Source organism: Chiloscyllium plagiosum, unplaced genomic scaffold (assembly GCF_037043375.1).
Source record: "Chiloscyllium plagiosum isolate Xiang-an unplaced genomic scaffold, Cpla_swu_hap1 HiC_scaffold_33, whole genome shotgun sequence".
NCBI lineage: Eukaryota > Metazoa > Chordata > Chondrichthyes > Orectolobiformes > Hemiscylliidae > Chiloscyllium > Chiloscyllium plagiosum.
In genome coordinates this window covers 3,030,465-3,058,186 of record NW_028270171.1, presented here as the reverse complement: position 1 = coordinate 3,058,186, position 27,722 = coordinate 3,030,465, and the positions used below count along the sequence as shown (strand labels likewise).

At 50.5% G+C, this 27,722-nt stretch overlaps 1 protein-coding gene across 1 annotated transcript; it reads left to right on the top strand.

Annotated features, from left to right (window-relative positions):
* On the top strand, positions 1 to 27,275 carry LOC122542092 (rho GDP-dissociation inhibitor 2-like). The gene is made up of 6 exons (XM_043679451.2): positions 1 to 122; positions 4,825 to 5,007; positions 5,763 to 5,846; positions 13,766 to 13,842; positions 15,754 to 15,817; positions 26,247 to 27,275. Exons 2-6 carry the CDS (start codon positions 4,830 to 4,832, stop codon positions 26,444 to 26,446), a joined length of 603 nt encoding a protein of 200 aa, XP_043535386.1. The 5' UTR covers positions 1 to 122; positions 4,825 to 4,829; the 3' UTR covers positions 26,447 to 27,275.
* The last annotated feature ends 447 nt before the right edge of the window (positions 27,276 to 27,722 follow it).

The window sequence follows — 27,722 nt, the reverse complement described above, 5'->3', positions numbered from 1 at the left end:
AGTGCCGTGACATCAGTGGCCACATTTCCTGTCTCTGGTTCTGCTGAGTTGATTCTGAGTAGATTTCGAATTGATTCCAAGGTGTGATCTAACGAGCCCAGTATTGACGAGCAACTGCAACGGTGAGTCGCAGACCTTCCTGAAGCTAATGATTCGATTTTATAGCAGACGGTTTCCTGGAGCCAATCCTCATTGAGTCACGACGAGAGTTCGTGTTCAGTTTAATATCTCTCACCGTCTGTAACTGCAAAATTTTTCCGGTCTGGTCGCTGCATGCTTCCTGTTCAATTGAGCTCCAAGTAACTAAAACTCTCAGTTTTATTGATCGGACGCTGTCCATGAGCTAGGCATCTCTAGGCAGTGGGTGCGATGGTTACACAGTAAATGCCCAGTTAGACAGCTCTTTACCCTTTGAGATGCCAGGTTCCTGGGTGGGGCTTTCAGAATGGCCGCGAGCTGTTGCTCCTCACAGTCCTTTACAAGGTGCTGTGCCTGGGGTAGGAGGTTGTCTTTATTCCCATCTTTAACTGGGGACTCCTAGCTGTCTGCAGAGCCCACTAGCTTGCTCTGGTCTGGACTGAGCTCTCTGATTTCAGCTGGAGCTGAGGGGTTTTCTGTTTGGAAGTAAAGTTTTCACGGGTACCTTGGGCGTTTCTGACCTGTATCTTAATTGTTCTTCAATAGTGCTGAGCTATAGCTTTGTCCCAGCACAGAATTCTTAAACCAAGCTCCATCATTTCACTGGGCAGTCAAACATCGACCGAATTGGTCTGTCACTGGAGTAACACATTGCTGCAGACTCTGCTGTAATTCATTCAGGCAGAATTTGATGACAATCTAACAATAATTTGCAGCAATTTGTCATTTGAATTACGGCATCCATTTCTCCCAACCATCCCAGGGTAGGGTTTGAACTGAGTTCCTTTGGATTATTAGCCTCATTATTACACTGCTGTATTCAGTGCTGCAGCGTTGCAATTAACCTTCCCACCCTTAGTTTGGGATGGATGGGAAATGTCAGTTAGAAGATTGTTTTTAATGGCAAGGTGTGGCATTGCGTTGGAAACATGGTCAGAGTTGGCCAGTGAAGACTCCCACAGTTGGTAAGCCAGTCAGTCCTCACTGTGGAACCTATCCTGTGAATAATGACCACTGTTGTATGGGAACTGAAGGATCAGCAACACGGGGCAAAGCAGCAAAGAGATGAGAATTGGATAAGAAACTGAGATGTTGCCAGTTGTTGGGGAGACTAGGCCTGGAGGGCAGAGTCTCAGAGTGAAGGGACAACTCTTTAGAACTGAGGTGAGGAGGCATTTCTTCAGCCAGAGGGTGGGGAATCTGTGGAATTCATTGCCACAGAGGGCTGTGGAGACTAAGTCATTGAGTGTATTTAAGACAGGGATAGAAAGGTCTTATTTAGTGAGATGGTCAAGAGTTAAGGAGAGAATGAGGTTGAAAACCATATCAGCCATGATCGAATGCACAGCAGACTCAATGGGCTGAATGGCCTAATTCGGGTAAAATGAAGCCTCAATTCTTTCTGTCTCAGGGCCTGAGTATTTGTGAAGATTATTCACTGATGTCCAGTTCATGGCGCAGTACGGTGCAGCAAACGTGTGAGCTCAGAGCAGGGAAAAATATAGCATACAAATAAAAATCACAATTTGCATTTGTTGAAATTATGTTGAATTTCTAGAGGAGCAAAAGGCCATTCGGCCCAGCAAATTTATACTGACATTTCTGCTCCACTTTCTCTTCATCTCACCCCCATCAACATACCCTACTGCTTTCCCCATTGTCTGGCTGTTGCACTCTGACCCTGCGCTCTGATCCTAGGTCAGAGGTCATTTTTTTGGAAACCAGCACAATTCTGCATGGAGCAAAGATTGAATCTGATCTGTTCCAACTGGCCTTTTCCCCGAACTGTTTGTTTAGAAGCTGAATGACAGGGTTTCTGTGCTTTTACTGTCAACCTATTTTCACACATTTCCCAATCCCACCTGGGATATGCTTCAGGATATTTTAAATAAGTTTAACATGATTCTTCATCCCTGTGCCTCGAATGTCTCCATTCTGCGTGATACAAAACCAACTGTCATTTCACCCACTTCCTGTCACAGAAACTCTGTGCTCAGAGCTTAGTGATGAGAAATATTAAATTGCAGTTCGACACCGGGGCCGATGGGGAAGGGGTGAGGGGAGGCTAGAGTGGGTGTGCTTAGTTTGTGAATTAGTTTGAGGTGTTCTAAAAATATTCCTTGTGCTGCTCACACCCTCCTAAACATAACCCGGTGGCTTCAGAAATCTCAAATTCCAGGATGTTGGCTGCTTATCGAGTGTAGAACAAGCGCTGTAGAATATTATGGCGCAGAAGGAGGCCATTCAGCCCACCTTGCCTGTACTGGCCCTTTTAAAGAATGGTCAGTTCTGCTATAATGCGGTAGTTCTGTTCTCGTGCAATCTCATGTTATAAGAGAATTGTGTAATACCAGCACCATTTAAACTAAAGGGGTCAGAATTGCATTATAACCGATACACGCATTAAAACTTCACACTTTACAAACAATGTCCCCAGATCATCAGACCTCAGCGTTTGCAACAGGAAGATGTTGGCATACACATTGCCTTTCTCAATCATTTCACAACACAAGGTGCAGCTTTCTACTGAATCTCCCTCAAACAACTTCAGCAGCTTCAATGATCCACTTCTGTGTTTGGACACCTAGGAAAACACATTCTTCCTGGGAAGTATTGGAGAAACTCAGCAGGTCTGGCAACATCTGTGGAGAGAGAGAGAGTCAGTATCTTGGGCCCAGTGACCCTTCCTCAGAACTGACAGTAGCTGGGGAAAGGTGGTAAGATGGATGTAGGAGTAAGTGAGCAGGTGGGGATGGAGCCCAGAGAGAGAGAGAGAGCGAGAGAGAGAAAGAAAACCATCCCTTTGTCTGCCTATGTTTTCTCTCTCTCCCTTCCCCCACCCCTCTGCCTTCAGTATAAATACTGCACTTTTCTAAGCTACAGTCAGTTCTGACCAAATGCTACTGGACTCTAAATGTTTAGAGGGGTTAAATGTTTAACTCTGTTTCTCTCTCCACAGATGCTGCCAAACCTGCTGAGTTTCTCCAGTAATTTCTGTCTTTGTTTTCAGATTTCTAGCCTCTGCAATTCTTTGCTTTATTCTCCCATATTTGTTCATCAACATCAATCACATGACTCTGGTCCATGAAACAACCACCTGCATTTACATAGCTGCTTTAATACTGTAAAATACTCCAAAATGCTCCTGAAGATTTAACATGGAGTCATAACAACATAGCAAGAGCCCTGTTGGCCCATCCAGTCTGTGCCCATTATCAAACATATTCTATTCTAACCCCATATTCCATCTCTCGGCCCATAGCCTTATATGCCTTGACATTCAAGTGTACATCCAAATATTTCTTCGTGTCTTGAGGATTCCCACTCTCTCAATCCTTTCAGGCAGTGAGTTCCAGATATCCACCACCCTCTGGGTGAAACAACTTTTCTGCAAATTCCTTCTAAACCTCCAAACTTTTCCCTTAAATCTTTGTTTCCAGGTTAATGAGAGGAAAGGTTTCTCCCTAACTACCCTATCTATACCCCTCATAAGTTTATACATCTTAACCAAATCCCCCTCAACCTTCTCTGTTCAAAGGAAGACAGCCCCAGTCCCTTTAGTATCTCTCCATTGCTGAGCCACTCCAGCCCAGGCAGAATCCGGGTGAATCTCCTCTACACACCTGCTCACACAACCATATCCTTCCTCTCCTGGTGACCAGAATTGCACACAGTGCTCCAGCTGTGGCCTAACTCATGTCTTACACAGATTCATCATAACCTCCAATGGCTTGACTAACAAAAGCAAATATCCCAATATGCCCTGTTAACCACTTCATTGCTTTCAAGGATCTGTGGACACAGGCACAAGACAATGTTAGACTGATGATCAAATATTTCTAAAAGGGATGCAGTTACAAGGAGGCTATTAAAGAGGGGAAAGAGAGGTAGAGGGGTAGAGAAGGTTAGAGAGGGACCTAGGCCAGGAGATTAAACAAAAACTAGTGTCATAGTGTTCCAGTCAGAGTGAGTGGAGGCAGGACACACAGATTTATCCAAATGAGGCTGAATTCCTCCATGAAACAGGCACCTGAATGTAACACGAAGGGAGGAGACAACAAGACAAAGGCCACCTCAGTAAAACAACAACAGAAAACAAACAGTGGCCCTGGATACAATCTAAAGTTAAGATTTGAAGAAGAGGCATTCAGGAAGCGAAATGTTCACTCTGTTTCTCTCTTCACAATCACTGCCAGACCTGCTGAGTTTCTCCAGCAGTTTCAGTCTTTATTTCAGATCATCAGCATTCGCAGTATTTCATTTATATTTTAAATGGAGCTCTCTAGCCTCACACAGCAGTCAGTGATCATATTAGCTCTCTCTCTCTCACATACACACATCACACATACACTGTCACACACTCTCTCTCTCACATAGACACTCACTCAGACACACACACTCACAAACACACTCTCTCTCACATACACACACACACACTCTCATACTCTCTGTCTCTCACACACATACACACGCACGGACATCCCCTCTCTCACACACAAACCCATACATACAGGTACACAGAATCAGACACAGTCACTGGGTGAAGACTGGGACACTGGACGACTTAACAGTCCACTCGATTCTGGATCCTTGGGAAAGTAGCGATGATGTGGGAAGGGGGAGGAAGGGAACTGAGCATCTGGTGAAGGTTCTCCCGGAATGACCCAGCTCCATCCATCTCCTCAGCTGAAATGACGGAAGAGAAACACAACGAGAAAGCCGTGTCCGATGAAGAAGAGGAGAAATCGCTCAACTACAAGCCGCCGGCTCAGAAATCCCTCGCCGAGATTGTGCAGCTTGATGCTGAGGATGAGAGTCTGGCAAAGTACAAGAAAACTCTCCTGGGAGCAGACTTACCCCTGGTGTCAGGTCAGTGTGCTTTAGAACTCTGATCCCCAACCCCTTAACTCTAACCCTAAACCCTAACCTGAGCTCCTAACCCCTAAACCCTGACCCTAACCCTGACTCGAACTCCTAATCTTTAAATGCTAACATTAAACCTAACCCTGACCCTAACTCTTAACTGCAATCCTAAACTCTAACCCAAACATTTATTCCTGAACCATGACCTCTAACCCTTAAACTCTAACCCTTAACCCTGACCTGAACTCCTGACCCTTAAACTCTAACCCCTGACTCTCTAACCCCTAACCCTAGCCCATCCCAACCCCCCAACCTTAGCCCATAACCCTAAACTCTAAATCCTTACTCTAAGCCTAACTCTAAACCCTAAATCCTGACCCTAACCCGAGCCCCTAACCCTGAGGAATGCAGGCAATAGGGAGGCAGGAGGTAGATACAGAAGGCAATGAGCATGGGGGTGTGGCAGGAGACATTCCCCCACCCCGAGGGTGTGAGGGGGGAGAAGGCAATGAGGCAAAGAGGGAATCCTGTGTTTCTGGAGGTGGATGGGTAAATGATCAGGGGAATGTAGGGTTCATGACATGTTGAGAAGGAGTGGGATAGTGCGGGGTTTGGAGGTATTGTGAGAGGGTGAGGACAGGGTGAGGGTTGAGAATGGAATGAGATTGCATTTGAGCACAGTGAAGGACACAGGTGGAAAGTTTGATGCCGGGACTGAGTGGTCAGTTTACAATCAGTAACGCCTGAAAACTCTGTTCTAGATCCGAATGTTCCCAACGTGACTGTGACACGAATGACTCTCATCTGCACCGAAGCACCAGAACCAATCACCATGGACCTTACTGGTAGGTTGTTGGGGCCTGTACATGTTGGTAATCCATCGAGGAAGCTGCCTTTGCTGATAGCCAGTATTTTGGATAGTGAGGGGTTGGGGAGGTTCCCTCAGATAGTGGAACACAAGAGATATCTGCTTTCTCATGTTCTATAGGAAGGAAACTGCCATCCTTACCTGGTCTGATGTACATGAGAATCCAGACCCACAGCAAGGGGTTGATTCTTAACTGCCCTCTAGGCAATTAGGGATGGGCAATAAATGCTGCCTAGGCAGCGACGCCCTTATCCCATGAATGAATAAGGAAAACAATCCATCTCCCACTACCCAGAGCAGTAACAAAACTGAGTATGATGTGTTTTATACATGAGAAAATAGCCTTGGTAATTTGACAGACCATGAAACAGTCCAATAACTGAGGGGACTTTGTGGATTATAAACATTGCATAAATTTGCATCTAATTTTGCTTTAAATCTATTCTGATCCCAATACTTGAGTCACTCATTAACCACAAGCACTCTCCTTGTTAACCAGTTATTAGGAGATGTGAAAACTGCCTCACCCGAGTCTCATCTGAGATTCAGACTCGATGCCACTGGATTGTTAATGAGATGCTAACTCTGGTTGGATGTATTCCTGGAGGCTTCGCTGAGTGGGGTTTGACCTCCTCCTGTTCCACCCAAACAGGCCTTTCCCCCAAACAGTGAGAAACAAAGCTAACTCAAAGAAAATGAAACAGTTTCTCTACCACCTCAATAATATTTCTCCCTGGTGTGGCCTGTCACAGTGTGGATGTTAATCTTTAACCTCGGAGAGTCCTGGGCAGTTGGTGATTCTCACTGACTCCAGGACCCTGCCACCAATTCTCCTACTTCACTCATTTTGAATTATTGATAAGGATAACAATTCCAATAACTTCAAACACAATCAGATCATGTTGGCCCGCTGAGTGGCAAGGGGTAATGGCCAAATCAAACCATTGCCCAGGAATTGATTCCAGCTGTGACCCATCACAGAAATACCTCTCCCAGCAAAGAATCACTTTCTGGCGTTTACACAGTGTTGACTGACAAAATATTTGTAGAGTCATACAGCATGGAAAGAGACCCTTCGGTCCAGTTAGTCCATGCCGAACATAATCCCAAACTAAACTAGTCCCACCTGCCTGCTCCTGACCCATATCCCTCCAAACCCCTTCCTATTCATGAACTTCTCCAAATGTCTTTGAAATGTTGTAACTGTATCTGCATCTGCCACTTCCTCTGGTAGTTCATTCCACACAATAACCACACTTTGTGTAAAAGGGTTACCCCTCATGTCCTTTTTAAAGCTTTCTCCTCTGACCTTAAAAGTTTGTCCCCTAGTTTTGAACTCCCCTATCTTAGGGAAAAGGGTTTTGCTATTCATCTTATCTATGCCCCAAATGATTTTATAAACCTCTATAAGATCACCCCTCAACCTCTTATGCTCCAGTGAAAAAAGATCCACTTTCTCCTTATAACTGAAACCCTTCATTGCTGACAGCATCCTGGTAAGTCATTTCTCAACCCTCTCCAATTTAAATGACAAACAAAAGTGGACTCAGTACCAAACCCGATGGAACACCGCTGGTCACAGGTCTTCAGTTCAATAAACAACCTTCCACAAGCATCCTCCTGGTGTCAAGCCAATTTTGTATCCAATTCACAAGTTCACCCTGAATCCCATGTGATCTAACTTTACTAATCAGCCTACCGTGTGGAACTTTGTCAAAGGTGTAACTACAGACCAAGTAAACAACATCTAGAATAAATTCTATAGAGCAAAATAGCATTTCCAGCACAGAAAGAGGCCATTCAGTCCATCTACTGGTATTTGGGTGAATGGAACATAAGGATTCAATTATGCGTCCAGGATCCTGAAACGAGAAGCAGGTTTTTTACAAAAGTGACAAAAGCACTTTGACCTCTGAGCAGTAACAGCAGCCATTGGGTGGCCGTGACTCAAAGGGTGAGGGTTCAAGACCCGCCTGAGGGACTGTGCACCAAGGTCTAGACTGATGCTGGTATTGTACTGAGGGGGTGCTGCACTGCTGAAGGTGTTAGCTTTCAGACGAGCGAAGTCTGCCCTCTCGGGTGGGCATAACATATCAGGGCTCTGGGCCAACAGCTGTCTCTTATCTGCCTCACATTTCAGTTTGTGGGATCTTGCTGTGTACAAACTGGCTTCAGTATTTCCTGCAAAAGGTGCTACATAAATGCACATCTTCAGTTTTATTGTTCAATTCCGGGGCATCATAAATGGAACACAAATTGAACACAGTGTATTTTTGCAGGTTGGGTTATAATTCAAACAGTCAGGGAAATGTCATCCACTATTATTTGACAATCTCCTCAATAAATTGTGTCCTTCCGACAAACAGACAAATACCTCAACCTTCCACAAGCTCATCTCCACCTCCCCCCACCCCCGTGCCAACCTCCCCCCCTCAGGATGTGGTTACATTTCAGGATATTGTGAGGTAGCATTGTTTGTTGCAATTCACAAAACCATAGCACCAAATGCTGAAAGACCCCAGATAAATCAGAACTGACAGATACATTCTTTTTCACGGCATATTAATTTTAAACTTGCTGCTTAAGGACGGCTGATATTTCAATAAGTGAGACCCTTTTAGTTTTGGAGGGGCATCTAAAGTTGGCGTTGCTTTGTGCTTGTCTCTCAGTGTGACTGAAAGCTCTGACTCAGGAAGCTGGGCTGGGCTGCTGATTATATCTTTCGGGCTGACACCTGACAAATATGCTTGTGCTCCGTTTCTCAGTTTCTCCCTTAAAAGGACTTTGTCAGAAACAGCTTGCGACAGTCTGTCTGTCAGTCACTTGCACAGATCGCACTCTGTGGGGACAGCTTGCATTCACTTCCTACATGGAACTGCTCAGCATTTGTGAAAACAATTTTTTTATCCTTTCACAGGATGTGGCTGGGCCAACTTCTATTACCCGTTTCTAATTACCCAGAGGGCAGTGAAGAATCAATATTGCTGTGAGTCTGGAGTCACATGTAAGCCAGACCGGGTAAGGATGGCAGATTTCCTTCCTTAAAGGACATAGTGAACCAGATGGGTTTTAACAATGAGTGAAAACAGTTATATGGTCGCCATTAGATCAACTTTTTAAAAATTTCACAATTTTATCGAATTCACTTTTTGGCCTCTGTCATGGTGGGGTTTGAGCAATTTCCCCATATCAGAACAAGATGCAATGGTATCATTACTAAACTGTTAATCAAGAGATTCTGGGGATTTGTGTTCAAGTCCCACCAGGCAGATGGTGGAATTCCAATTCATTAAAAAGCTGGAAATAAGAGTCTAATGATGACTTTAAAACATTACCGATTCTCAGGGAGAAACCCAGCTGGTTCACTAATGCCAACAATACCTGGTCTAGCCTACATATGACTCCAGACCTACAGCAATGTGGTTGACTCTCAACTGTCCTCTGGGCAATTAGGGATGAACAATGCTGGCCTACCTAGTGATGCCCTCATCCTTTGTCTGAATAAATAATGTTTTAAAAATAAGTCTGGGATTCAGGATTACTCGTTCACACACACAGCCTTCCTCCCAAACTCTGCTCAAAGTAACAGCTTGTGGGCTTCCTCTGAAAATCCTCAGTGTGGCGACAGTGATGTCGCACTGACCACTTGCCAGGCACCTCCACCCCATTGCCAAGGTCACTCTGCCAGCAGTGCCCAGACCATAGAGCCCCCTGCCAGCATGAATTGTGAACTGCCCACTGCAGTTCCTGCCCACCACATGTCTCGAACACGTGACTGAACAATGAACCTGGGATTAGGACCACGACAGACCACTCCCCATCCGCAATGCAACTCAATAAAATCCAATCCAGCCTCAGCAGCTCTTCACCATTTCATGTTCAGGGCACCATCCTCATTCTTCCCGGTTTTAACTCAAAAGTGAAGGCTCAGCAGATCAAATATCGGGGGACCTCATTATCACAGAGGACAATGGAGACCAGGTCATTGAGTGTTGAGTAAGTGCCCCACTGTCAGAGGGTCAGCATTGAGGGAGTGCCACACTGTCAGAGGGTCAGTGCTGAGAGAGTGCCGCACTGTCAGAGGGTCAGTGCTGAGGGAGTGCCGCACTGTTGGAGGGTCAGTGCAGAGGGAGTGCTGAATTGTCGGAGGGTCAGTGCTGAGGGAGTGCTGCACTATCGGAGGGTCAGTGCTGAGGGAGTGCTGCACTGTCGGAGAGTCAGTGCTGAGGGAGTGGGCACTGTCAGGTCAGTGCTGAGGGAGTGCCACACTGTCTGAGTGTCAGTGCTGAGGGAGTGGGCACTGTCAGGTCAGTGCTGAGGGAGTGCCACACTGTCTGAGGGTCAGTGCAGAGGGAGTGCTGCACAATCAGAAATTCCAATATATGGTTGAAAATTCAAGCCAAGGTTCCTCTGTTTTTCGGGATGGATGCAGAGGTTCCTATGGCCACTATCTTGAAGCTCAGCAGGGGTGATCACCTGCAGTGTCACATTCAACATTTATTCCACAATGAATTTGACTGAAATGGGTTTATAGAACATAGAACATAGAAAAATACAGCGCAGTACAGGCCCTTTGGCCCTCGATGTTGAGCCGATCCAAGCCCACCTAACCTACACTAGTCCACTATCCTCCATATGCCTATCCAATGCCCGTTTAAATGCCCATAAAGAGGGAGAGTCCACCACTGCTACTGGCAGGGCATTCCATGAACTCATGACTCGCTGAGTAAAGAATCTACCCCTAACATCTGTCCTATACCTACCACCCCTTAATTTAAAGCTATGCCCCCTCGTAATAGCTGACTCCATACGTGGAAAAAGGTTCTCATGGTCAACCCTATAAAACCCCTAATCATCTTGTACACCTCTATCAAGTCACCCCTAAACCTTCTTTTCTCCAATGAAACAGCCCCAAGTACTTCAGCCTTTCCTCATACGATCTTCCTACCATACCAGGCAACATCCTGGTAAACCTCCTCTGCACCCGTTCCAGTGCCTCCACATCCTTCCTATAGTATGGCGACCAAAACTGCACACAATACTCCAGATGCGGCCGCACCAGAGTCTTATACAACTGCAACATGACCTCAAGGCTCCGGAACTTAATTCCTCTACCAATAAAAGCCAGTACGCCATATGCCTTCTTCACAGCACTATTTACCTGGGTGGCAACTTTCAGAGATCTGTGTACATGGACACCAAGATCCCTCTGCTCATCCACACTACCAAGTATCCAACCATTAGCCCAGTACCCCATCTTTTTGTTACCCTTACCAAAGTGAATCACCTCACACTTACCTACATTGAATCCATTTGCCACCTTTCTGCCCAGCTCTGCAACTTATCTATATCCCGCTGTAACCTGACACATCCTTCCTCACTGTCAACAACTCCACCGACTTTCGTATCATCCGCAAACTTGCTCACCCAACCTTCTAGCCCCTCCTCCAGGTCATTTATAAAAATGACAAACAGCAATGGTCCCAAAATAGATCCTTGCGGAACACCGCTAGTAACTGCACTCCAAGATGAACCTTTACCATCAACTACTACCCTCTGTCTTCTTCCAGCCAGCCAATTCCTAATCCAAACCTCCAACTCACCCTCAATGCCATACCTCCGTATTTTTTGCAGTAGCCTACCATGGGGAACCTTATCAAACGCCTTACTAAAATCCAGATACACCACATCTACCGCTTTACCCTTGTCTACCTCCTTAGTCACCTTCTCAAAGAATTCAATCAGGTTTGTGAGGCACGACCTGCCCTTCACAAAACCATGCTGACTATCCTTGATCACATTATTCCTATCCAGATGTTCATAAATCCTATCCCTTACAATTCTCTCTAAGACTTTGCCCACAACAGAAGTGAGACTCACCGGCCTATAGTTACTAGGGTTATCCCTACTCCCCTTCTTGAACAAGGGAACCACATTTGCTATCCTCCAGTCTACTGGCACTATTACTGTAGACAACAAGGACATAAAAATCAAGGCTAATGGCTCTGCAATCTCCTCCCTTGTTTCCCAGAGAATCCTAGGATAAGTGCCATCAGGCCCAGGGGACTTATCTATTTTCACCCTTTCCAGAATTTCCAACACCTCTTTCCTACATACCTCAAAGCCATCCATTCTAATTCATTGTGACTCAATATTCATATCGGCAACAATGTCCTGTTCCTGAGTGAATACTGACAAAAAGTATTCATGCAGTGTCTCCCCAATCTCTTCAGCCTCCACACGCAACTTCCCACTAATATCCTTGACTGGACCTATTCCTACCCTAGTCATTCTTTTATTCCTGACATACCTATAGAAAGCCTTTGGGTTTTCCCTAATCCTACCAACTAAGGACCTTTCATGTCCCCTCCTTGCTGCTCTTAGCTCTCTCTTCAGGTCCTTCCTGGCTACCTTATAACTCTCAATTGCCCCAATTGAACCTTCACGCCTCATCTTTACATAGGCCGCCCTCTTCCATTTAACAAGGGATTCCAATTCCTTATTAAACCACGGCTCCCTCACATGACCATTTCCTCCCTGCCTGACAGGTACATACTTATCAAGGACACTCAATAGTTGCTCCTTGAACAAGCTCCACATATCAATTGTGCCCATGCCTTGAAGCCTACTTTTCCAAGCCATGCATCCTAGGTTGTGCCTCACCGCATCATAATTTCCCTGCCCCCAGCTATAACTCTTGCCCTGCAGTGCACACTTATCCCTCTCCATCACTAGAGTAAAAGTCACCAAATTGTGGTCACTGTCCCCAAAGTGCTCACCTACCTCCAATTCTAACACCTGGCCTGGTTCGTTACCCAGAACCAAATCCAGTATGGCCTCACCTCTTGTTGGCCTATCTACATATTGTGTCAGGAAACCCTCCTGCACACACTGGACAAACACTGACCCATCTCACGAACTCGAGCTATAGCTTTCCCAGTCAATATCTGGAAAGTTAAAGTCCCCCATAACAACCACCCTATTACTTTCACTCTTCTCCTGAATATTCCTCGCAATCCTTTCTTTTACATCTCTAGGACTATTAGGAGGCCTGTAGAAAACTCCTAACAGGGTGACCTCACCTTTCCTATTCCTAACCTCAGCCCAAACTACCTCAGATGGCGAGTCTTCATCATCCTTTCCACCGCTGTAATACTATCTTTGACAAGCAATGCCACACCTGGTTTCCTGGCTGTTATCGCATTGCTGTTTGTGGAAGCTTGCTGTGCTATGTTTCCTTCTTTACTGGACCTGAAAATTGTTCAAATAAAGCACTTTGTAATCCTGTGGTTCTGAAATGCTTTAGAGAAATGCAGGTCCCTCATTCTGGTGGCTTTCTATTCTTCCTGGCACTGCAGATTACTTTCATTTGTTACAAAATCAGAAATTGGTTTAAAAGCTCAGTAAGTCTGGCAGCCTTTGTGGAATGTAATGAGAGTTGACATTTCGTGGCCAATGACCTTCTCTCAGAACACTCCACCCAAAACATTAACTCTGTTTCTCTCTCCGCAGATGCTGTGAGACCTGCTGAGCTTTTCCAGCAATTTTTGTTTTTGATTTACAGCATCCACATTTATTTCATTTTTTATCTTTGATTTGATTTGATCTGAATTGATTTATTGTAGTCACATGTACCTAAGTACAGTGAAAAGCTTTGTTTGCGAGCAGTACTGGCAGGTCATAGCAAACAAAGATATACAGATCAAGGGTACTTGGACAGAGTGAGGCATACAGGTTACACTGTACAGGAGGTGTGTGAAGCAAGATCAACATTAACAAAATGAATATTAATTGAAGTGAGAGAGTCCGTTCAACAGACTAATAACAATAGGAAAGAAGCTGCTCTTGAATCTGTTGGTGCGTGTGTTTAAGGTTTTTTATCTTCTGCCTTAACAGGTGACCTCCAGGCCTTGAAGAGCACAAAGTTTGTGTTAAAGGAAGGCGTCTCCTACAAAGTGAAAATCCATTTCAAAGTCAGTCTCACCTCCAGCAATTTCTTTTCCTATTTGACACAATGTTGGTTTGATCTGGTCATTGAGACAAATAAATATTGCATACAATTCTGGTCTCCATGCTATAGGAAGGATGTTGTGACACTTGAAAGGGTTCAGGAACAATTTGCAAGGGGGTTGCCAGGGTTGGAGGGTTTGAGCTAAAGAGAAAGGTTGAATAGGCTGGGGCTGTTTTTCCTGGAGTATTGGAGGCTAAAGGGTGACCTTATAGAGGTTTATAAAATCATGAGGGGCATGGGTAAGGTGAATAGACAAAGTCTTTTCCTAGGGTGTGTCCAGAACTAGAAGACATAGGTTTAGGGTGAGAGGAGAAAGATTTAAAAGGGACTTAAGGGGCAACTTTTTTCATGCATATGATGGTGTGTGTATGGAATGAGCTGCCAGAGGAAGTGGTGGAGGCTGGTACAATTACAACATTTAAAAGGCACCTGGATGGTATATGAATAGGAAGGGTTGAGAGGGATATGGGCCAAATGCTGACAAATGGGACTGGATTAATTTAGGATATTTGGTAGGCATGGATGAGTTGGACTGAAGGGTGTGTTTCTGTGCTGTATGACTCAATATATTTCCTCCAATTCTAGCCCATTTTGGAAGCCTCATATTTCTGCGGTTTGGCTGATGTTACCCTCTGAGTGAATCTTTCTTCTGTTTTCCCCAGAGGAGGGGGTTGTACTCCATACTGATCCACATTAGTGTGAATTAGCACACAGGCTGATGGTCCAGGGTTAAATCTTTGATCCAAGGGAAATCTGGACCTCTGTCCCTGTATCTCTGTTTACTTCGACCCAGGAGGGGGCTGCTGTTTCATCATCCATCAAAAAATGCAAGAACTCCTGCCCCATATCCTCTGATCTCCATTTCCAACAAATCTCCAGCTTGTCTTTGGAAAGGGAATTTTAGATTTCCACTCCCTGTTATGTGAACAAGTGTTTGCACCGGGATGATCTGGTTCCAATCTTCAGGTTGACCTGTGGGATCTGGACACCACACTCTCCCCATGGGGAAAAGGCTTCTCTCCAGCCAGCATATTAAATCCTTTAATCATTGTAACCACCTCATTTAGAGCAGCCCTAACTCTGTGAAACCTGACCATAATCTGCCAAACCTGTATTCCAATGTCAATGACCTGTTCCAAAACTGCAAACCATGTTTGTCACCATCAATCCCAGTGAGATAATGTTCCAGTTTGTTAGTGAAGATGAAATGGAGCAGACAGCAGAGAGAGTGAGAGAGAGAGAGAAATGTTGTTATTGCTTGTAACCAATACAACTCTCATCAAATCAGTGACTGGCAGCGATGATTAGGATTAATTTTGTGTAGTTCTTGGGGCTACAGGAATCAAATAGCTTGGGGAGAGGAACAGGTGATTGAGTTGGATGATTACCCACAATCCTATTGAATGGTAGAGCAGGCTAAAAGGGCTGAATGGCCTCTTCTATGTTTCTATGATTTGATTTCAGATGCCTTGGGAATGTTTGATGGAGATACTGTAGAGGGACCTTTACTCTGTACCTAACCCCATGTTGTCCCTGTCATGGGTGTCATGGGACCATTTGAGTGGACAGTATCAAGGGGGATTTGCTTTCAGTTTAAAAGAATTGAGGGAGGTTTACTCTGTACCTAACTTGGGTAACTGTTCTGGGTATATTTGATGGAAAAATGAGTGTCAGAAATCCTCTCTAGTATGAAGTCCTATTTACTAAAAGCAGTTTCTCTCCAACCCAACAGAAATTGCATTTTAAGAAATGAAAAGTTGATAGAAACAGGCAGTGTTTGGTTAGTGAGCTCAACAGATTCCCCAGGTCTGAGTCTCATTTTATTCTGTTTGTATTTTACCAGCTGGGAACTAAAACCTATTTCTCTCTCTAGGTAAATAAAGAAATTGTTTCTGGATTGAAATACATAGCAGCCACCTTCAGGAAGGGGATAAAAGGTGAGGTGGCTGAGAATGGAAGGGAATCTTTCCTTTGTCACTGGAATTGGTTTCTGAGTGATGTTTGTAAAGGATTATTTTTGGGTTTGGTCACTGGGAGCCAGCCGATGGTGGGGGCAGAGAATTGGAGCGATTATATTCCTGAATGAGGTACACGTTCACCAATAATCTACAGGATAAGCTCAAATCCCACAGTGTTAGAGCGAGAAATTGTATTCGGTTTAAAAATATGAAGCTGGGATCGATGTAGGTCGCAGATTGTTATAAAAAACAATGGGGAAGGAAATCTGCCCCATCATTACTCCAGACCCACAACAATGTAGGTGACCTCTAACCGCCCTCCGGGGTAACATGGTAAACCCCTCCATCAAATCAAGCTGATGAATCGCAATCTGTTTTTCAGTAAGTGCCCCCTTACCTGTGGGCAGGGGACAGGCAGAAACCCTCAGAAGACTGAATATGTAATTTGATGTGATGCCAAGGGAGACATGGCTGGGGGGCAAGAGCTGAGAAAGGGATTAGAACAGGCAGCAGGGTTTGTTGGACCAACATGAACAAGATGTGCCGAATGGCTGTAGCCCTGCATGCCCGCATGACTTTAGTGCTAGCTGGTCAGTGTTGAAATGTCACTTTGAGCTGGGCACATTGTAAAGGGGAACGTGACAAAAGAGAAACATGGATGGGGTGGTATGTGAAGGTCACCTCACCAATGCACTTTCGATTCCAATCATAGGAGGGCATGCCTCAGCTTCTACCTGACAGGAAATAGGAAATTTTCCTGAGACGGTCAGGTCAGGGAATCTGGGGGAAGGAAGGAGACATAGCAGCTACTGTCAAACAAGGCGAATACAGCCGAAAACACAACCTCAACCTCCGAGCAGGATCTGCTGCACCCAAAGCTGTCAGCAAGAGAACTGGCTGGAATACTCTGAGGATTGTAAATTTTCCAATGGAGTACTAACAAAACGTCAGAGGGTCAGGGCTGAGGGAGTGACTTACTGTCGGAGGGTCAGTGCTGAAGGAGTGCCGCGCTGTCGGAGGGTCAGTGCTGAAGGGAGTGCCGCACTGTCGGAGGGTCAGTGCTGAGGGAGTGCCGCACTGTCGGAGGGTTAGTACTGAGTGAGTGCCGCACCGTCGGAGGGTCAGTGCTGAGGGAGTGCCGCACTGTCGGAGGGTTAGTACTGAGTGAGTGCCGCGCCGTCGGAGGGTCAGTGCTGAGGGAGTGCCGCACTGTCGGAGGGTCAGTGCTGAGGGAGTGAATTACTGTTGGAAGTTCAGTGCTGAGGGAGTGCTGCATTGTCGGAGGGTCACTGCTGAGGGAGTGCTGCACTGTCGGAGGGTCAGCGCTGAGGGAGTGCCACCTGTCGGAGGGTGAATGCTGAGGGAATGACTTACTGTTGGAGGGTCAGTGCTGAGGGAGTACTGCACTGTCGGAGGGTCAGTGCTGAGGGAGCGCCGTACTGTCGGAAGGTCAGTGCTGAGGGAGTGCCGCACTGTTGGAGGGTCAGTGCTGAGGGAGTGACTTACTGTTTGAGGGTCAGTGCTGAGGGAGGACTGCACTGTCGGAGGGTCAGTGCTGAGTGAGTGCCGCACTGTCGGAGGGTCAGTGCTGAGGGAGGAGTGCACTGTCGGAGGGTCAGTGCTGAGGGAGTGCCGCACTATCGGAGGGTCAGTGCTGAAGGAGTGCTGCCCTGTCTGAGGGTCAGTGCTGAGGGAGTGCTGCACTATCGGAGGGTCAGTGCTGAGGGAGTGACTTACTATCGGGGGATCAATGCTGAGGGAGTGCCACACTCTCGGAGAGTCAGTGCTAAGGGAGCGCCGCACTGTCGGAGGGTCAGTTCTGAGGGAGTGCTGCACTGTCAGAGGGCCAGTGCTGAGGGAGTGACTTACTGTTGGAAGGTCAGTGCTGAAGGAGTGCCGCCCTGTCAGAAGGTCAGTGCTGAGGGAGTGCCGCCCTGTCGGAGAGTCAGTGCTGAGGGAGTGGCGCACTGTCGGAGGGTCAGCGTTGAGGGAGTGGCGCACTGTCGGAGGGTCAGTGGTGAGGGAGTGACTTATTGTTGGACGGTTAGTGCTGAGGGAGTTCCGCAATGTCGGAAGGTCAGTGGTGTGGGAGTGCTGCATTGTCAGAGGGTCAGTACTGAGGGAGTGACTTACTGTTAGAGGGTCAGTGATGAGGAACTGCCGCAGTGTCGGAGAGTCAGTGCTGAGGGAGTGCCGCAATGTTGGAGGGTCAGTGCTGAGGGAGTGACTTACTGTTGGAGGGTCCATGCTGAGGGAGTGCTGCACTGTCGGAGGGTCAGTGCTGAGGGAGTGACTTAGTGTTGCAGGGTCAGTGCTGAGGGAGTCCCGCAGTGTCGGAGGGTCCAAGCTGCAGAAGTGTCGCCCTGTTGGACGGTCAGTGCTGAGGGTGTGCCGCACAGTCGGAGGGTCAGTGCTGAGGGAGTGCCGTACTGTCGGAGGGTCAGTGCTGAGGGAGTGCCGCACAGTCGGAGGGTCAGTGCTGAGGGAACGCTGCACTGTCGGAGGGTCAGTGCTGAGGGTGTGCCGCACAGTCGGAGGGTCAGTGCTGAGGGAACGCTGCACTGTCGGAGGGTCAGTGCTGAGGGAGTGCTGTACTGTCGGAGGGTCAGTGCTGAGGGAGTGCCGCACTGTCGGAGGGTCAGTGCTGAGGGAGTGCCGCACTGTCGGAGGGTCAGTGCTGAGGGAGTGCCGCACTGTCGGAGGGTCCGAGCTGCGGAGGTGCTGAGGGAGCGACATAGTGTTGCAGGGTCAGTGCTGAGGGAGTCCCGCAGTGTCGGAGGGTCCGAGCTGCGGAGGTGCTGAGGGAGTGACTTAGTGTTGCAGGGTCAGTGCTGAGGGAGTCCCGCAGTGTCGGAGGGTCCGAGCTGCAGAAGTGCCGCCCTGTTGGAGGGTCAGTGCTGAGGGAGTGCTGCACTGTCAGAGGGTCAGTGCTGAGGGAGTGGGCACCGTCAGGTCAGTGCTGAGGGAGTGCTGCACTGTCAGAGGGTCAGTGCTGAGGGAGTGCCGCACTGTCGGAGGGTCAGCGCTGAGGGAGTGCTGCACTGTTGGAGGGTCAGTGCTGAGGGAGTGCCACCCTGTCGGAGGGTCCGAGCTGCGGAGGTGCTGAGGGTGTGACATAGTGTTGCAGGGTCAGTGCTGAGGGAGTCCCGCAGTGTCGGAGGGTCCGAGCTGCAGAAGTGCCGCCCTGTTGGAGGGTCAGTGCTGAGGGAGTGCTGCACTGTCAGAGGGTCAGTGCTGAGGGAGTGGGCACCGTCAGGTCAGTGCTGAGGGAGTGCTGCACTGTCAGAGGGTCAGTGCAGAGGGAGTGCTGCACTGTCGGAGGGTCAGTGCAGAGGGAGTGCTGCACTGTCAGAGGGTCAGTGCTGAGGGAGCGCCGTACTGTCGGAAGGTCAGTGCTGAGGGAGTGCCGCACTGTTGGAGGGTCAGTGCTGAGGGAGTGACTTACTGTTTGAGGGTCAGTGCTGAGGGAGGACTGCACTGTCGGAGGGTCAGTGCTGAAGGAGTGCCGCCCTGTCTGAGGGTCAGTGCTGAGGGAGTGCTGCACTATCGGAGGGTCAGTGCTGAGGGAGTGACTTACTATCGGGGGATCAATGCTGAGGGAGTGCCGCACTCTCGGAGGGTCAGTGCTAAGGGAGTGCCGCACTGTCGGAGAGTCAGTTCTGAGGGAGTGCTGCACTGTCAGAGGGCCAGTGCTGAGGGAGTGACTTACTGTTGGAAGGTCAGTGCTGAGGGAGTGCCGCCCTGTCAGAGGGTCAGTGCTGAGGGAGTGCCGCCCTGTCGGAGAGTCAGTGCTGAGGGAGTGACTTATTGTTGGAGGATCAGTGCTGAGGGAGCGCCGCACTCTCGGAGGGTCAGTGCTAAGGGAGTGCCGCACTGTCGGAGAGTCAGTTCTGAGGGAGTGCTGCACTGTCAGAGGGCCAGTGCTGAGGGAGTGACTTACTGTTGGAAGGTCAGTGCTGAGGGAGTGCCGCCCTGTCAGAAGGTCAGTGCTGAGGGAGTGCCGCCCTGTCGGAGAGTCAGTGCTGAGGGAGTGACTTATTGTTGGAGGATCAGTGCTGAGGGAACGCCGCACTCTCGGAGGGTCAGTGCTAAGGGAGTGCCGCACTGTCGGAGAGTCAGTTCTGAGGGAGTGCTGCACTGTCAGAGGGCCAGTGCTGAGGGAGTGACTTACTGTTGGAAGGTCAGTGCTGAAGGAGTGCCGCCCTGTCAGAAGGTCAGTGCTGAGGGAGTGCCGCCCTGTCGGAGAGTCAGTGCTGAGGGAGTGACTTACTGTTGGAGGATCAGTGCTGAGGGAGCGCCGTACTGTCGGCGTGTCAGTGCTGAGGGAGTGCCACACTGTCGGAGGGTCAGTGTTGAGGGAGTGACTTATTGTTGGACGGTTAGTGCTGAGGGAGTTCCGCAATGTCGGAAGGTCAGTGGTGTGGGAGTGCTGCACTGTCAGAGGGTCAGTGCTGAGGGAGTGACTTATTGTTGGAGGATCAGTGCTGAGGGAGCGCCGCACTCTCGGAGGGTCAGTGCTAAGGGAGTGCCGCACTGTCGGAGAGTCAGTTCTGAGGGAGTGCTGCACTGTCAGAGGGCCAGTGCTGAGGGAGTGACTTACTGTTGGAAGGTCAGTGCTGAAGGAGTGCCGCCCTGTCAGAAGGTCAGTGCTGAGGGAGTGCCGCCCTGTCGGAGGGTCAGTGTTGAGGGAGTGACTTATTGTTGGACGGTTAGTGCTGAGGGAGTTCCGCAATGTCGGAAGGTCAGTGGTGTGGGAGTGCTGCACTGTCAGAGGGTCAGTGCTGAGGGAGTGACTTACTGTTAGAGGGTCAGTGATGAGGAACTGCCACAGTGTCGGAGAGTCAGTACTGAGGGAGTGCCGCATGTTGGAGGGTCAGTGCTGAGGGAGTGACTTAGTGTTGCAGGGTCAGTGCTGAGGGAGTCCCGCAGTGTCGGAGGGTCCAAGCTGCAGAAGTGCCGCCCTGTTGGAGGGTCAGTGCTGATGGTGTGCCGCACAGTCGGAGGGTCAGTGCTGAGGGAGTGACTTACTATCGGGGGATCAATGCTGAGGGAGTGCCACACTCTCGGAGAGTCAGTGCTAAGGGAGCGCCGCACTGTCGGAGGGTCAGTTCTGAGGGAGTGCTGCACTGTCAGAGGGCCAGTGCTGAGGGAGTGACTTACTGTTGGAAGGTCAGTGCTGAAGGAGTGCCGCCCTGTCAGAAGGTCAGTGCTGAGGGAGTGCCGCCCTGTCGGAGAGTCAGTGCTGAGGGAGTGGCGCACTGTCGGAGGGTCAGCGTTGAGGGAGTGGCGCACTGTCGGAGGGTCAGTGGTGAGGGAGTGACTTATTGTTGGACGGTTAGTGCTGAGGGAGTTCCGCAATGTCGGAAGGTCAGTGGTGTGGGAGTGCTGCATTGTCAGAGGGTCAGTACTGAGGGAGTGACTTACTGTTAGAGGGTCAGTGATGAGGAACTGCCGCAGTGTCGGAGAGTCAGTGCTGAGGGAGTGCCGCAATGTTGGAGGGTCAGTGCTGAGGGAGTGACTTACTGTTGGAGGGTCCATGCTGAGGGAGTGCTGCACTGTCGGAGGGTCAGTGCTGAGGGAGTGACTTAGTGTTGCAGGGTCAGTGCTGAGGGAGTCCCGCAGTGTCGGAGGGTCCAAGCTGCAGAAGTGTCGCCCTGTTGGACGGTCAGTGCTGAGGGTGTGCCGCACAGTCGGAGGGTCAGTGCTGAGGGAGTGCCGTACTGTCGGAGGGTCAGTGCTGAGGGAGTGCCGCACAGTCGGAGGGTCAGTGCTGAGGGAACGCTGCACTGTCGGAGGGTCAGTGCTGAGGGTGTGCCGCACAGTCGGAGGGTCAGTGCTGAGGGAACGCTGCACTGTCGGAGGGTCAGTGCTGAGGGAGTGCTGTACTGTCGGAGGGTCAGTGCTGAGGGAGTGCCGCACTGTCGGAGGGTCAGTGCTGAGGGAGTGCCGCACTGTCGGAGGGTCAGTGCTGAGGGAGTGCCGCACTGTCGGAGGGTCCGAGCTGCGGAGGTGCTGAGGGAGCGACATAGTGTTGCAGGGTCAGTGCTGAGGGAGTCCCGCAGTGTCGGAGGGTCCGAGCTGCGGAGGTGCTGAGGGAGTGACTTAGTGTTGCAGGGTCAGTGCTGAGGGAGTCCCGCAGTGTCGGAGGGTCCGAGCTGCAGAAGTGCCGCCCTGTTGGAGGGTCAGTGCTGAGGGAGTGCTGCACTGTCAGAGGGTCAGTGCTGAGGGAGTGGGCACCGTCAGGTCAGTGCTGAGGGAGTGCTGCACTGTCAGAGGGTCAGTGCTGAGGGAGTGCCGCACTGTCGGAGGGTCAGCGCTGAGGGAGTGCTGCACTGTTGGAGGGTCAGTGCTGAGGGAGTGCCACCCTGTCGGAGGGTCCGAGCTGCGGAGGTGCTGAGGGTGTGACATAGTGTTGCAGGGTCAGTGCTGAGGGAGTCCCGCAGTGTCGGAGGGTCCGAGCTGCAGAAGTGCCGCCCTGTTGGAGGGTCAGTGCTGAGGGAGTGCTGCACTGTCAGAGGGTCAGTGCTGAGGGAGTGGGCACCGTCAGGTCAGTGCTGAGGGAGTGCTGCACTGTCAGAGGGTCAGTGCAGAGGGAGTGCTGCACTGTCGGAGGGTCAGTGCAGAGGGAGTGCTGCACTGTCAGAGGGTCAGTGCTGAGGGAGCGCCGTACTGTCGGAAGGTCAGTGCTGAGGGAGTGCCGCACTGTTGGAGGGTCAGTGCTGAGGGAGTGACTTACTGTTTGAGGGTCAGTGCTGAGGGAGGACTGCACTGTCGGAGGGTCAGTGCTGAAGGAGTGCCGCCCTGTCTGAGGGTCAGTGCTGAGGGAGTGCTGCACTATCGGAGGGTCAGTGCTGAGGGAGTGACTTACTATCGGGGGATCAATGCTGAGGGAGTGCCGCACTCTCGGAGGGTCAGTGCTAAGGGAGTGCCGCACTGTCGGAGAGTCAGTTCTGAGGGAGTGCTGCACTGTCAGAGGGCCAGTGCTGAGGGAGTGACTTACTGTTGGAAGGTCAGTGCTGAGGGAGTGCCGCCCTGTCAGAGGGTCAGTGCTGAGGGAGTGCCGCCCTGTCGGAGAGTCAGTGCTGAGGGAGTGACTTATTGTTGGAGGATCAGTGCTGAGGGAGCGCCGCACTCTCGGAGGGTCAGTGCTAAGGGAGTGCCGCACTGTCGGAGAGTCAGTTCTGAGGGAGTGCTGCACTGTCAGAGGGCCAGTGCTGAGGGAGTGACTTACTGTTGGAAGGTCAGTGCTGAGGGAGTGCCGCCCTGTCAGAAGGTCAGTGCTGAGGGAGTGCCGCCCTGTCGGAGAGTCAGTGCTGAGGGAGTGACTTATTGTTGGAGGATCAGTGCTGAGGGAACGCCGCACTCTCGGAGGGTCAGTGCTAAGGGAGTGCCGCACTGTCGGAGAGTCAGTTCTGAGGGAGTGCTGCACTGTCAGAGGGCCAGTGCTGAGGGAGTGACTTACTGTTGGAAGGTCAGTGCTGAAGGAGTGCCGCCCTGTCAGAAGGTCAGTGCTGAGGGAGTGCCGCCCTGTCGGAGAGTCAGTGCTGAGGGAGTGACTTACTGTTGGAGGATCAGTGCTGAGGGAGCGCCGTACTGTCGGCGTGTCAGTGCTGAGGGAGTGCCACACTGTCGGAGGGTCAGTGTTGAGGGAGTGACTTATTGTTGGACGGTTAGTGCTGAGGGAGTTCCGCAATGTCGGAAGGTCAGTGGTGTGGGAGTGCTGCACTGTCAGAGGGTCAGTGCTGAGGGAGTGACTTATTGTTGGAGGATCAGTGCTGAGGGAGCGCCGCACTCTCGGAGGGTCAGTGCTAAGGGAGTGCCGCACTGTCGGAGAGTCAGTTCTGAGGGAGTGCTGCACTGTCAGAGGGCCAGTGCTGAGGGAGTGACTTACTGTTGGAAGGTCAGTGCTGAAGGAGTGCCGCCCTGTCAGAAGGTCAGTGCTGAGGGAGTGCCGCCCTGTCGGAGGGTCAGTGTTGAGGGAGTGACTTATTGTTGGACGGTTAGTGCTGAGGGAGTTCCGCAATGTCGGAAGGTCAGTGGTGTGGGAGTGCTGCACTGTCAGAGGGTCAGTGCTGAGGGAGTGACTTACTGTTAGAGGGTCAGTGATGAGGAACTGCCACAGTGTCGGAGAGTCAGTACTGAGGGAGTGCCGCATGTTGGAGGGTCAGTGCTGAGGGAGTGACTTAGTGTTGCAGGGTCAGTGCTGAGGGAGTCCCGCAGTGTCGGAGGGTCCAAGCTGCAGAAGTGCCGCCCTGTTGGAGGGTCAGTGCTGATGGTGTGCCGCACAGTCGGAGGGTCAGTGCTGAGGGAGTGCCGCACTGTCGGAGGGTCAGTGCTGAGGGAGTGCCGCACTGTCGGAGGGTCAGCGCTGAGGGAGTGCCGCACTGTCGGAGGGTCAGTGCTGAGGGAGTGCCGCACTGTCGGAGGATCAGTGCTGAGGGAGTGCTGCACTGTTGGAGGGTCAGTGCTGAGGGAGTGCCACCCTTTCGGAGGGTCCGAGCTGCGGAGGTGCTGAGGGAGTGACTTAGTGTTGCAGGGTCAGTGCTGAGGGAGTCCCGCAGTGTCGGAGGGTCCGAGCTGCAGAAGTGCCGCCCTGTTGGAGGGTCAGTGCTGAGGGAGTGCTGCACTGTCAGAGGGTCAGTGCTGAGGGAGTGGGCACCGTCAGGTCAGTGCTGAGGGAGTGCTGCACTGTCAGAGGGTCAGTGCAGAGGGAGTGCTGCACTGTCGGAGGGTCAGTGCAGAGGGAGTGCTGCACTGTTGGAGGGTCAGTGCTGAGGGAACGCCGTACTCTCGGAGGGTCAGTGCTGAGGGAGTGCTGCACTGTCGGAGGGTCAGCGCTGAGGGAGTGCTACACTGTCGGAGGGTCAGTGCTGAGGGAACGCCGTACTCTCGAGGGTCAGTGCTGAGGGAGTGCCGCACTGTCGGAGGGTCAGCGCTGAGGGAGTGCCGCACTGTCGGAGGGTCAGCGCTGAGGGAGTGCCGCACTGTCGGAGGGTCAGCGCTGAGGGAATGCCGCACTGTCGGAGGATCAGCGCTGAGGGAGTGCCGCACTTTCAGAGGGTCAGTGCTGAGGGAGTGCCGCACTGTCAGAGGGTCAGCACTGAGGGAGTGCTGCACTGTTGGAGGGTCAGTGCTGAGGGAGTGCCACCCTGTCGAAGGGTCCGAGCTGCGGAAGTGCCGCTCTGTCGGAGGGTCAGTGCTCAGGGAATGCCGCACTGTCGAAGGGTCAGTGCTGAGGGAGTGCCGCTCTGTCGGAGGGTCAGTGCTGAGGGAGTGCTGCACTGTCGGAGGGTCAGTGCTCAGGGAATGCCGCACTGTCGAAGGGTCAGGGCTGAGGGAGTGCCGCTCTGTCGGAGGGTCAGGGCTGAGGGAGTGCTGCACTGTCGGAGGGTCAGTGCTCAGGGAGTGCCACCCTGTTGGAGGGTCCGAGCTGCGGAGGTGCTGAGGGAGTGACTTAGTGTTGCAGGGTCAGTGCTGAGGAAGTCCCGCAGTGTCGGAGGGTCCGAGCTGCAGAAGTGCCGCCCTGTTGGAGGGTCAGTGCTGAGGGAGTGCTGCACTGTCAGAGGGTCAGTGCTGAGGGAGTGGGCACCGTCAGGTCAGTGCTGAGGGAGTGCTGCACTGTCAGAGGGTAGAGGAAGTGCTGCACTGTCGGAGGGTCAGTGCAGAGGGAGTGCCGCACTGTCGGAGGGTCAGCGCTGAGGGAGTGCTGCACTGTCGGAGGGTCAGTGCTGAGGGAACGCCGTACTCTCGGAGGGTCAGTGCTGAGGGAGTGCCGCACTGTCGAAGGGTCAGTGCTGAGGGAATGCCGCACTGTCGAAGGGTCAGTGCTGAGGGAGTGCCGCTCTGTCGGAGGGTCAGTGCTGAGGGAGTGCCACCCTGTTGGAGGGTCCGAGCTGCAGAAGTGCCGCCCTGTCGGAGGGTCAGTGCTGAGGGAGTGACTTCTTGTTGGAGGGTCAGTGCTGAGGGTGTGCTGCACTGTTGGAGGGTCAGTGCTGAGGGTGTGCTGCACTGTTGGAGGGTCAGTGCTGAGGGAGTGGGCACTGTCAGAGGGTCAGTGCCGAGGGAGTGGGCACTGTCGGAGGGATAGTGCTGAGGGACTGCTGCACTGTTTGAGGGTCAGTGCTGAGGGAGTGACTTACTGTTGGAGGGTCAGTGCAGAGGGAGTGCCGCACTGTCAGAAGATCAGTGCTGAGGGAGAGACCTACTGTCGGAGGGTCAGTGTTGAGGGCCTGCCGCACTGTTGGAGGGTCAATGCTGAGGTAGTGCTGCACTGGCATTATCTTCTTGCTATTAATGTTGTTGGTTGTGATTCCTACATTAAGCAGTGGTTTAGAAAGCCCGCAGTCTGGGCAGTGATGATAGCTGCTGTCAAAGTTCACTCTCTTTAATCTTCTCTTCCTCCCCATAGTGGAGAAGACGACCTTCATGGTGGGTAGTTATGGTCCACGTACTGAAGAATATGAGTTTGTATCCCCCGTGGATGAAGCCCCGAAGGGTATGACAGCCCGTGGCCAGTACACTGTGAAATCTAGCTTCACAGATGATGACAAGACTGATCACCTGAGCTGGGAGTGGATCCTGTGCCTGAAGAAGGAGTGGAAGGAATAGTCAGTATGGGAGAGAGAAGCTTCCTGCGTGAACACCCTGCCATCCCCCTCAGCACCCTCCCTGCTATGCCAGACACACCCAGTTCAGCTGTTCAATCAAACCATCCAGAACCCTACACCATTCCAGTAAACCACGACCCACCATGTGAGGGAATAATGAGAGGAATATCGTTCTTTACTTCCTCTCCCTCTCATTCCTCCACCTCCCACAGTCCATTCTTTCTCCTCCACCCTCTATCTTTCCTCTCTGTCTCTTCTCTTGTTTTGCCTTTATCCTTTCTCTCTCTCCCTGTTGCCCCACTCTGTGTGTTGGCTCTCTGTCTTTTCTCTCTCTCCCTCTCTCTTTCCCTCCTCTTTGTGACTCCACTTTCAATCTCTTCCCCTTTTCTATTTTTGGCTTTCTGCTTCACTTCCCTATCTACTCTCATTTGTTCCTGTTCTCTGTCCTCTCTCTCCCCTTCCCCCAGTTTTCTTGTGCCGTGTTGTGTAAAAGAATCTCTGAAACACTCCAAACCCAGGTTGTGTGATCAAGGATTGGGTGATGTGATTGAGCTGACACCTTGTAATAAGACTACAATTCTGTGACAACGTAATGCTGTATGAACTCTATTTAAGACACAGTCTGTTACTGATTTGCTGGTTTCATTGTAAATTACAAGTGTCCTTTATCAGGTCACACAGCTGCCATTCTGTTAATAAGACACATTTAACTTCTGTTTTCTGATGTGTTTTTCAGTAAATTTGACAATCCCCTCTTTTTCAAGCATTGTCAAAGATGCAAAAAATACATCTGCACCTTTTGAATAAATACATCAAGGCCTTCAAGATGACCCAGAAAGAGATTTCACTGAAATGGGAACTGGGTTGAGGGATTTCAGTCACCTGCAGACCAGAGACCCTGAGATTATTCTGTATACATGATGTGGAGATGCCAGTGTTGGACTGGGGTGGACAAGTTCCAAAGTCACACAACACCAGTTTATAGTGCAACAGGTTTATTTGAAATCAGTGCTCCAAAGACTTGTGATTTCAAATAAATTTAAAAGGCATCTGGATGGGTATATGAACAGGAAGGGTTTGGAGGGATATGGGCCAGATGCTGACAGGTGGGACTAGATTGGATTGGGATATCTGGTCAGCATGGGCGAGTTGGACTGAAGGGTCTCTTTACATGCTGTACATCTCTACAACTCTAAACCTGTTGGAATATAACTTGGTGTTTTGTGACTTCCGAACTTATTTTGTATACAGCAGGTAAGATTAAAGGGAGATTGAGT

Coding starts and splice junctions, on each gene's coding strand:
- LOC122542092 (XM_043679451.2), top strand. CDS start 4,830: ATGACGGAAGAGAAACACAACGAGAAAGCCGTGTCCGATGAAGAAGAG. Junction 5,008..5,762: donor AGACTTACCCCTGGTGTCAG/GTCAGTGTGCTT, acceptor ACTCTGTTCTAG/ATCCGAATGTTCCCAACGTG. Junction 5,847..13,765: donor AATCACCATGGACCTTACTG/GTAGGTTGTTGG, acceptor CTGCCTTAACAG/GTGACCTCCAGGCCTTGAAG.